This window comes from Anolis carolinensis, chromosome 2 (assembly GCF_035594765.1).
Source record: "Anolis carolinensis isolate JA03-04 chromosome 2, rAnoCar3.1.pri, whole genome shotgun sequence".
In the NCBI taxonomy this organism is placed as follows: domain Eukaryota; kingdom Metazoa; phylum Chordata; class Lepidosauria; order Squamata; family Dactyloidae; genus Anolis; species Anolis carolinensis.
The window spans coordinates 6,477,330-6,488,500 of NC_085842.1; the positions used below are offsets into that span (position 1 = coordinate 6,477,330).

Consider the following 11,171-nt stretch of genomic DNA (forward strand, 5'->3'; position numbering starts at 1 on the left):
AGCATAGCCGAGCGTCGCCCCCTTCCTTCCGGTCTGCCTCCCTCTTCCGTCCCCCTCGGCCTCCCCCGGCGCCTGGCGTTCCCCCTTTCCTTCCCCTTGTTGGAGGCCTTTCGCCTGTTTTCTTTTCCTGTGAGGGGAGGAAGAAAGAGGAGGAAGCCACGGCGGAGGAGGAGCTCCCGAGAGGAGGCCTCGAAGCCTCGTTAGGCCTCTCCAGCTCCTCCTCCTCCTGACAGGTTGCCTAGGCAACGGAGGGGGGTTAGAAGAGGAGAGGCCTGCTCCTTTCTCCTAGGCCTCGGGGCCTGCAAGAGCCGCCTCAGCCTGAGATTTGGTGAGTGAGTGATTAAGTGGGGAGGACAAAGGGATGATGGCACAGGCCTCGCTGCAGGGTTTTGTTATTGTGTGGTTTGGCTACAGCAGGAATGGACAAACCTGGGCCCTCCCTCCAGGTGTTTTGGACTCCAACTCCCACCATTCCTAACAGCCTCAGGCCCCTTCCTTTTCCCCCTCAGCCGCTTAAGCGGCTGAGGGGGAAAAGGAAGGGGCCTGAGGCTGTTAGGAATGGTGGGAGTTGGAGTCCAAAACACCTGGAGGGAGGTCCCAAGTTTGCCCATACATGAGCTACAGCCATTCTGGCCTTTCAGGGCTTTTTGGACTTCATCTCCCAGAATCCTTAATCGCTTACCCAGGCAGCACAGACCTCTGGGAGTTGTTAGTCAAAGAGGGCTAGAAGTTGGGAACCACTGAGCTACAAGATGGTTTATTATTGTTGTTAAAGTAGTCTTTATATCTGGATTTTCTCTTTTGACAAGATGCAGTGTACCATGTAGTCGATTCAGGATTCATAAGGTTTTTTTTTTTTTTAAAAAAATGTCATTTAAAATATTTATTTATTTACAGTATTTATATTCCGCCCTTCTCACCCCGAAGGGGACTCAGGGCGAATCACATTACACATATAAGGCAAACATTCAATGCCTTTTAACATAGAAAAAAGACAAGACAAACACGGGGTTCCGAGCTGGCCTCGAACTCATGACCTCTTGGTCAGAGTGATTTGTTGCAGCTGGTTGCTCAACAGCCTGCGCCACAGCCCGGCCCACAACATACAGATATTTAAATAGAATTAAACCTGCTGTCCTTATTGTCGCAGCCTGCTAAAGCTGTTGATGTGTTTTGAAAAGAATAATAATAATAATTTTCCTTCAAAACACATCAAGGACATAAGGACAGCAGCTTTAATTCCATTTTGATGTCTGTATGTTATTATTAGGGAGCCCTGGTGGCGAAATGTATTAAAGCGCTGAGTTGCTGAACTTGCGGACCGAAAGGTCCCAGGTTCACACCCGGGGAGCGGAGTGAGCGCCTGCTGTTGGCTCCAGCTTCTGCCAACCTAGCTGTTCGAAAACATGCAAATGTGAATAGATCAATAGGTACCGCTCCGGCGAGAAGGTAACGGCGCTCCATGCAGTCATGCCGGCCACATGACCTTGGAGGTGTCTACGGACAATGCCGGTTCTTCGGCTTAGAAATGGAGATGAACACCAACCCCCAGAGTCGGACACAACTGGACTTAACATCAGGGGGAAAACCTTTACCTTTTTATGTTATTATTAAGGAGCCCCCAGTGGCACAGTGGGTTAAACCACTGAGCTGTTAACCAAAAAGTTGGCAATTCAAATCTGAGGAGTGGGGTGACCTCCCGAGGTTAGTCCCAGCTTCTGCTAATCTAGCAGTTTGAAAACATGCAAATGTGAGTAGATTAATAGGTACTGATCCAATGGGAAGGTAATGGCACTCCATGCAGTCATGCCAGCCACACGACCTTGGAGGTGTCTATGGAGGTGTCTTCAGCTTAGAAATGGAGATGAGCACCAACCCGAGTCAGACATGACTAGACTAGACTTCACATTAAGTGAAATCTTTACCTTTACCTCCAGACACTTAAATGGAATTAAACCTGCTGTCCTGTTGATGCGTTTTGAAAAATTAATAATAGTAATACTATTTTTCTTTCAAAACACATCAAGGGCATAAGGACAGCAGCTTTAATTCCATTTTGATGTTAGTATGTTGTTGTTGTTGTTGTTGTTATTAATATTGAGCCGTGGTGCTGCAGTGGGCTAAACCCTTGTGCCAGATGGACTTCTGACCTAAAATTTGGGGTGCTGACTTGAAGATTGGCAATTTGAATCTGTGAGAAGGGGTGAGCTCCTGTCTGTCAGCTCTAGCTTGTAGGTACATGACAGAAGCCTCTCAGCAGATCTGGTAATACATCCAGGCGACCCTTGGCAATGTCAATGTAAAAGGCCAATTCTCCCACACCAGAAGCAACTTGTAGTATGTTCTCAAGTCACTTCTGGCATGCTAAAAAACATTGTTATTATTATTCTGGCAAGCATTTAAAGAAGAAACTTTTAAAGACTGAGCCAGGGGGAATTATTGTTATTATTTTTGTATCAGGATTCTCTCTCTTGACGAAATGCAGTGACTCATAATATTTTGTCAGTTGAAATATCCACAACATACAAACATTAAAATGGAATTAAAGCTGCTGTCCTCATAGCAACAAACTACTATAAGAATAATAATAGGAAGAAGAAGAAGAAGATTCTTTCAAAATATATCAACAGCTTTAGTAGCCTGCTGCTATAAGGACAGCAGATTTAATTCCATTTTAATGTTTGTATTATTATTTTTATTATATTTATATCAGGATTTCGTATCTATTTAGTATCTATTTATTTTTAGATAGTCCAAGGTTTTATTCTCTTTTAATGTTTATATTCTTTAGGTTTAAAATTATATGTTGTGTGGTTTTTAGCACTGTTCACCTCCTTTGAGTCTGTTTGAGAAAGAAAAACTGTCATGTGAATAAAAAATGTAATAACCGGAAAATTAAAATCACTTAAAACTGTTAAATCCTTATCCCTTATTGCGGGTGGTCCTGGAACCTAACCCCAGCGATAAGTGAGGGAACACTGTAAACAGATTGAATGCAGTTTGACCCTATTTGAACTGCCCTCGCTCAATGCCATGGAATCCTGGGTCTTCTAATTTGGTGGGGCACCAGCCCTCTTTGGCAGAGAAGGCTGAAGACCTTGCAAAAGTACAATTCCCATAATTCCACAGCCTTGTTTGAAATATCCCATAATTCCAAAAGTGTGCAATCTAAAATATACATAATAATAAACTTCATTCTTATATCCCGCCACCATCTCCCCGAAGGGACTCGGGGCGGCTTACATGTATACATATACACACACTCGTACAAAGGGAAGGAAGGAATAATGCAAAGCTTTGCAATGTAACTGTAGAACAAATTATTCAGATAGCATTTAAAAATGACAATATAATATAATTTATTTATTTATTATTTATTTGCTACATTTATATCCCGCCCTTTTTACCCCGAAGGGGACTCAGAGTAGCTATAATATAATATAAGCCAAATTTTGGAAAAGGGGAAAGTGTTTGTATTTTTTTTAAAAAAACACACAAAGTAAAACACTCAAGAAAATATTTTGAAATATAAAGCTACAATAATTTCATAGCAACATGATATACTATAACTAAATTACAATTAATCAACAAAAAAATGCTTCAAACGTCCCACTCCCTAAGGGTTATTATCCCTTATTAAATGAGAAAGATGTGAGATTTTAAAATACTAAAGGAAAGAATGCAAATTCTCAGGGAGGCAATTCCAAGAGTACTTTTGAAGCCATCCATGTCTGCTGTCATCATTGCAACTTGTGGCAGTGAGTTCCATGGTTTAATAGAATATTCTGAACAAATTTATCTGTCTAAATTTCTGTAGGTGACTGCCTCCACTGTATGTTAGTGTTAGTGAAAGAGAGAGAGAAACTGCAATACATTGGAAGCTGGATCATCTGTAGGAATTCATCCTGGGTAATAGGGTATCCTTTTTCACAGAACATCATTAAGCTGTGGAACTCACTGCCACAGAGCTGTTCTTTTCTTCTATTATTTCCTCACTATGTATGGTGTATAATATTTACTGTTGTCCAGGCTAAATTTTAAAAAGTGTGTTCCCTCATAAGAGAGCTGATAGTTTGGGTTGTTCTTTGCTTTTTCATTTTCAGAAGTCTTGGTCACAAAGGGATGTTGTTTTCCTGATGTAGTTTATTTAAAGCAGTGGTTCCCAACCTTTGGGCCTCCAGATATTTCGGACTTCAACTCCCAGAAATCCCAGCCAGCTTACCAGCTGTGGGACTGAAGCCCAAAACACCTGGAGGCCCAAAGGTTGGGAACCACTGATTTAAAGAGAGAAATCCATTCTTTGCTTCATTGTTTACTGTGGACGCATGCTGCAAACCAAAACTCTGGGTTTATCTACCATCCTTCAGCCTGCACCCAGTGTCTGTGCTGCTTAAAAAAAAAAACCTTGCAGCTAGACTGAGGAGGAAACAGAGTGCTAGGCAGCATGAAAAGACTCTTAAAGAGGAGCTTCTTTGTCAGAAGCTTTGGGCCCTTCCACACAGCCATATAACCCAGAATATCAAGTCAGAAAATCCCACAATATCTGCTTTGAACTGGGTTATCTGAGTCCATACTGTCATATATTCCAGTTCAAAGCAGGTAATGTGGGATTTTATTCAGATGTGTGGAAGGGGCCTTTGTCAACTCAAGGGTGTTTCCTGTATGTGGATACTTTCCACTTTCATCAGAACCCTGTTTTTTTTTTCAATAGACAATCAATGATTGGCAACCTAGTAGTGTCTTACACACATGTCAGAAGCAATTGGACATTTTTGTTTGATCTAGAATGGCCTCACTCAGTTCAAGGTTGCACAGAGGCCTAGGTGTGTATTGTGAATTCAGATCAATTGTGTAATGTAGCAATTCCCTACTGAAACCCTTAGTGCACCAAACAACCCATAGTTAAGAACAAGGGTGAGACAACAGGAAGTGAGAAAAATCTGACCCCCGGAAGGGAAATCCACTACTGAAAATGTTATTATCATGGGGGGAAAGGGGCCTCAACTGAAGCTTTTTCACTAATTCTTGTTTCCCCAACAATCCACATTTTTCAAAATCCAGTTATCACAGGGACAGAAAATGAGGCAAAATCCTCTGAACAGCACAGAGGGAAAAGGATGTTAACCCTTCTCAATGCTATCCAAAACTGGGGAAAAAATTGGTTGCAGTACACTTTTAAAATGCACCTGTTCTGACTTACATACAAATTCAAACCTACATAATGGGTCCGTAACCCTGGGACTGCATGTAATAGAATATAGTAGTAAGTTGAATTTAATCACCAGAACTGTGACTTTCTAGCTCCAAACAAACAATTAAAGCAAATGTATATAGGGAATTTTACAAATACGTGCAGTGGTAGGAACTGAGTACAGTCCATTTCAACTCTCAGTACTAATCAATGGGGTTTTAAAAAAGTACAGAGGAATAACAGTTTTATTTTAGACCTTCAGGTCAGCAGTTCAGATGGCACAAGAGTTTAACCCATTGTGCCACCGCAGCTCCTACTGTTACAGTTAACCTTCCACCTTTGAAGATTTTATTTAAATTTATCATGGGTTTTATTAAGATGTTATCTCAAAGAAACACTGGTTCCTCCAGTGGTGCTGACTATAAAGTAGAGCTGGAAGACCTAAATATTCTTAGAGCGGTGTTCTCTTAAATAAAAAATAGCATTTTAATTCATTTTTCCAGTTCTTCCAGCTATCACTAACCTGATTTTTAAACTTTTATTTGAAACTCAATTTCTAATTCATACATTTGTCTTTTTTATTCCAACAGTGGATGAACATGGAAATCGTCTGCTGTTTCTGGCAGATATAAAAAGACAGAGGAGTAGAGTAGAAGAAGGTGCAGCAAATTGGAAAAACAAAGATAATAAGAATTCTGTTTCTGACAGCAGCAACCCCCATAAAGACACACTGTTTGAAAAAACAGAGAGAAAAGAAGGAAAAAAATGAGCAACAGTCTTTCGTGTAAGAGACACGGAAGTTCTAAAAAAAGTGTGAAATCTCATAGCAAAAGCCACAAAGAGGACAAAGCATCAAAATACTTGGATTGCGGGAAGAATAGCCTGTCTCTTCATAGGAAACACGGTGAAGAGAAGCCCTACAAGTGCTCCGACTGCGGAAGGAGCTTCAGCTTTAACACCAGTCTCAATAGGCACCAGAGAACTCATAAGGGGGAGAAGCCGTTCAAGTGCTTGGAGTGTGGGAAGGGTTTCCATGTGAGCACCAGCCTGGCTTCCCACCAGATCACCCACACGGGGGAGAAATCGTACAAGTGCTTGGAGTGTGGGAAGAGCTTCAGCTTCAAGAAGACCCTCAACCGGCACCAACTGGTTCACACAGGGGAGAAACCGCACACGTGTCTGGAGTGCGGAAAGACCTTCAGCATGAGCGCAAACCTTGCTTTCCATCAAAGAAGCCACACAGGAGATAAGAAGTACAACTGCTTGGTGTGTGGGAAGACCTTCGGCTTCAAGAAAACCCTCCGGAGGCACCAGAAGACGCACACAGGGGAGAAGCCCTACGAATGCTGGGAGTGCGGGAACAGTTTCCATTTGAGCACCAGCCTCATCTCCCACCAGAGGATCCACACGGAGGAGAAGCCCTATAAGTGCTTGGAGTGCGGGAAGTGCTTCCAGTGGAGCACCAGCCTCGCTTTCCATCAGAGGACCCACACCGCCGAGAAGCCCTACAAGTGCATGGAGTGTGGGAAGAGCTTCAGCCTGAAGGCGAACCTCACCCGGCACCAGAAGATCCACACTGGGGAGAAGCCGTACACCTGCCTCGAGTGCGGGATGAGCTTCAGCCTGAACACGAACCTCAGCCGGCACCGCAGAACTCACACGGGGGAGAAGCCGTACACCTGCCTGGAGTGCGGGAAGAGCTTCGGCAGGAAGACGAACCTCAGCCGGCACCAGACGACTCACACAGGGGAGAAACCCTACAAGTGCTTGGAGTGCGGGAAGAACTTCAGTCGAAACACCAACCTCCGCCGGCATCAGAAGAACTCGCACCGGCACGCAACCATGTGAACACTTTGGGGGTGGCGTTGGCTGTTCCGAGGCCACACATCCAGTTATTGTAAAAAGAGGAATCTGTACAAGTGGCAACAATTATACAGTGAGGACTGGGTGACAAACCCCTACTTGGAGAGATTCATGTGCCAATCTATTGAACCTGGTGGGGAATGGACTGGACCTTTCCCCACCCCATTTTAATTTTTTTTTGTCATTTCAGAACTGAAAAGTCCCATTTCTACCCCTTTCATTGTAGAAACCAGGCTTATTTTGCCAGTTTTGGTGGGTGTCGCTGATGTGATTTTGTTCCTGGAGGGTCTTTTTTCCCCCCCAAAACTGGATGTGAATTACATTTCTTATGGGATTGTGATGGGCCACCCTGTCAGTCTATGAACTAAGGAAACTGAATCCTGAGCAGACATTAACTATGGAAACCTCTCGCTGCTTGAAAGCGGTGTGCACTGACATCCATGCTACAAAGACTTTTTAAAAAACAAACATCAGATAGCACTTGGTGGGATGAACGCAAACTGTTATGAGGATAACGTTTTTGTTTGCAAAGCCGATACTTGGGTCTGTTACTTTTTGGGTCAGGGATGGCCCTCTGTTCATTGTTCTCTAACCATTTTAGCTTATCATTTCTGACTTCACCAAATACACTACATACTCCTTTCTACATCCATGTGTAAAATGATAGCCGCCAGCTTAGTATGACGCTTCATGCATTTGACAAAGTCCACAGAATCTTCATGCCATAATAAATCCATTGATTGTAGGAGTGCCGCAGGTGGACTAGTGTTCTCTGAAACAGAGTGGCATTTCCTCTGAGAAGTGTTCTAACACAACAGTCCAGCATAAATGTCTCCAAGGTCATGAAGTCGATCGTATCAATACACTAATAATTGTTTTGTTTCTGTGAGTTTTCTGGGCTGCATGACTATGTTTCAGAAGCATTCTCTCCTGATGTTTCGCCCACATCTATGGCAGGCATCCTCAGGTTGTTAGGTACATTGGAAACTAGGCAAGGGAGGTTTATATATCTGTGAAAGATCCAGGGTGGAAGAACTCTTGTCTGTTGGAGGCAAGTGTGAATGTTGCAATTGGCCACCTTGATTAGCATTGAAAACCTTGCAGCTTCAAGATCTGGCTGATTCCTGCCTGGAGGAATCCTTTGTTGTTAGCTGGCCCTGATTGTCTCCTGTCTGGAATGCCCCTGTTTTCAGAGTGTTCCTCTTTATTTACTGTCCTGGTTTTAGAGTTTTTAAAATACTGGTAGCTGGATTTTGTTCATTTCCATGGTTTCCTCCTTTCTGTTGAAATTTGTCCACATGCGTGTGGGTTTCAATGGCTTCTCTATGTATCCTGACGTGGTTGTGAGAGCGGTCCAGCATTTCTGTGTTCTCAAATAATATATTATGTCTGTGCTGGTTAACAAAGTGCTCAACTATGGCTGACTTCTCTGGTTGAGTTAGTCTGCAGTGCTTTTCATGTTCCTTGATTCGTGTTTGGGCACTGTTTTTGGTGGAACCAATGTAGACCTGTCCACAATTGCATGGTATATGGTAGACTCCTGCAGAGGTGAGAGGGTCCCTCTTGTCCTTTGCTAAGCATAGCATTTGTTGGATTTTTTTAGTGGGTCTGTAGATAGTTTGTAAGTTGTGTTTCTTTCTCAGCTTACCTATGCGGTCAGTGGTTGCCTTGATGTATGGCAAGAACACCTTTCCTCTGGGTGGATCTTTGTCTTTACTCTTGCAGCTCTTCTGATGTCTGTGTAGAGTCTCCATTGGCCTGTAGAGCCCAATTTAGATTGTTCCATTCACCTTGGAGGAGGTGGGGTTCGGAGATTCTTTCTGCATGATTTGCCTGCCATAGTTGTGGGTGAAACATCAGGAGAGAATGCTTTTGGAATATGGACATACAGCCTGGAAAACTCACTACAACCCAGTGATTCCAGCCATGAAAGCCCCCGACAATACAATGATAATTGTGTTGCCCCTGAGACACAGTCAGTTGTGTGTTAATACTATTCTTCAGGCAACCCAGAAAGCAAAACTCTGGCAACGTTGGACAGGCTCTTTTTATAGCTCTTTTCCCCTTCCTTTTCTCTTTCCTTTGCTTTTTCTTTCTTCCCCCTCCTTTCTCCCTTTCTTTTCCTCCCTTTCTCCCTCATACACATGTCACCAAGCAGAAACCAAGCTGCCTTTCTTTCCCGGTCACATCACAGAGGCCCATTTCACCTAGCCACAGCCATTCTGTCTTGTTCTTTTTCATTCCCCCTGCTCTGGGCCTGAAACTGGTGGGTTATTTTAAGTTCAAATCCTTCAATTATTTAAATTGGATAACGATGGGGATGTGTGCCAAATTTGGTTTAGAGGCATCAAGCCATTTAGGAGGCTTTGTGGTATCAACCAACGCACATACATACTGTGAGTTTTTCGGGCTATGTGGCCATGTTCCAGCAGCATTCTCTCCTCATGTTTCGCCTGCATCTGTGGCTGGCGTCTTCAGAGATTCTGAAGATAAACCTCTGAAGATGCTGGCCACAGATGCATCAGAAATGTTAGGAAGACTTCTGATCTTCTAATATGAAAGTATTTTTCACAAAAGATGAATCACAAACACCCTTGCGCTGCTGTGATGGCCTGAAATGCCCTTCTGTTTTGAAGGATGACTTCAGTAAGAATATTTATTTACGACATTTCTATCCCGCCTTCCTCAACCCCGGAGGGGACACAAGGCAGCTTTACACATAGGCAATTATTTGATACCTTAAAACAATGTACAATTAAAATGAACATTTAAAATAGAATTATAAAATACATTAAAACAATTAAAAACATCTAAAACAATACCTTCACAATTGATCACGCAATCCACAAGTGTAATCCGGGCCGTTCCTATAGTCCTTGCACATCAGTCCATATCTAACTATTGCAGAAGTTCTCCAAAGGTTTGGTCACAAAGCCACATTTTCACTCTCTTATGGAAGATCCGGAGGGAGGAGACTGATATAATATCCCTGGGGAGGGAATCCCACAGCCGAGGGGCCACCACTGAGAAGACCCTGTCTCGTTCCTGTCAGTCGTGCCTGCAAAGGCAGTGGGATCGAGAGCAGGGCCTCCCCAGACGATCTTACAGTCCAAGATGGTTCATAGAAGGAGATACATTCAGACAGGTAAGCTGGGCCAGAACCGTTTAGGGCAGTGGTTCTCAACTTGTGGGACCCCAAATGTTTTGGCCTTCAACTCCCAGAAATCCTAACAACTGGTAAACTGGGAGTTTCTGGGAGTTGTAGGTCAAAACACCTAGGGACCCACAGGTTGAGAACCACTGGTTTGGGGTTTTATAAGCTAAAGCCCACACTTTGAATTGTCTTCCGTAGCAGAGTGGCAACCAGTGGAGCTGAAGCAACCGGGGGATTGTATGCTCTCTGTAAACCGCTCCAGTGAGCAATCTGGCTGCTACCTGTTGAACTGTTTAAAGCTTCCGAACAGTCTTCAAAGGCAACCCCATGTAGAGCACATTGCAGTAGTCTGCTCGGGATGTAATCAGAGTGTGGACTACCATGGCCAAATCTGACTTCCCAAGGTATGGGTGCAACTGGCACACAAGTTATAATTGTGTGAATGCTCCACTGGCTACCACTGAAACCTGGGGTTCCAGGCTCAGCAATGAGTCCAGGAGAACTTCCAGGCTGCAAACCTGTGTCTTCAGGGGGAGTGTAACCACGTCCAACACAGGCTGTTACCCTATACCAGGGGTCCCCAAACTAAGGCCCGGGGGCCGGATGCGGCCCTCCAAAGTCATTTACCCGGCCCCCGCCCTCAGTTTTAGACTTAGGCTCGCCCAAAGTCTGAAATGACTTGAAGGCACACAACAACAACAATCCTACTTAACTTTGGCCAGAAGCAGGCAAACTTCCTATTGAAATCCTGAAAGGTTTTCAGAATGTTGGTTAAAACTGTTTTTATTTTTAAACATTGTATTGTTCTTTCATTTACTAATATTGTGCTATGGTAATAATATAATATATTGTGCATACATATAATCTTGATAATAATATTATAATGTAATACAATATAATATTTATTTATTTATTTATTACAGTATTTCTATCCCCGCCCTTCTCACCCAATAGGGGACTCAG

At 43.4% G+C, this 11,171-nt stretch overlaps 1 protein-coding gene across 1 annotated transcript; it reads left to right on the plus strand.

Annotated features, from left to right (window-relative positions):
- LOC100558639 (zinc finger protein ZFP2) lies at window positions 1-7,799 on the plus strand. The gene is made up of 2 exons (XM_062969432.1): window positions 1-328; window positions 5,782-7,799. The coding sequence occupies exon 2, from the start codon at window positions 5,957-5,959 to the stop codon at window positions 7,037-7,039; it is 1,083 nt and encodes a 360-aa protein (XP_062825502.1). The 5' UTR covers window positions 1-328; window positions 5,782-5,956; the 3' UTR covers window positions 7,040-7,799.
- Window positions 7,800-11,171: the final 3,372 nt, after the last annotated feature.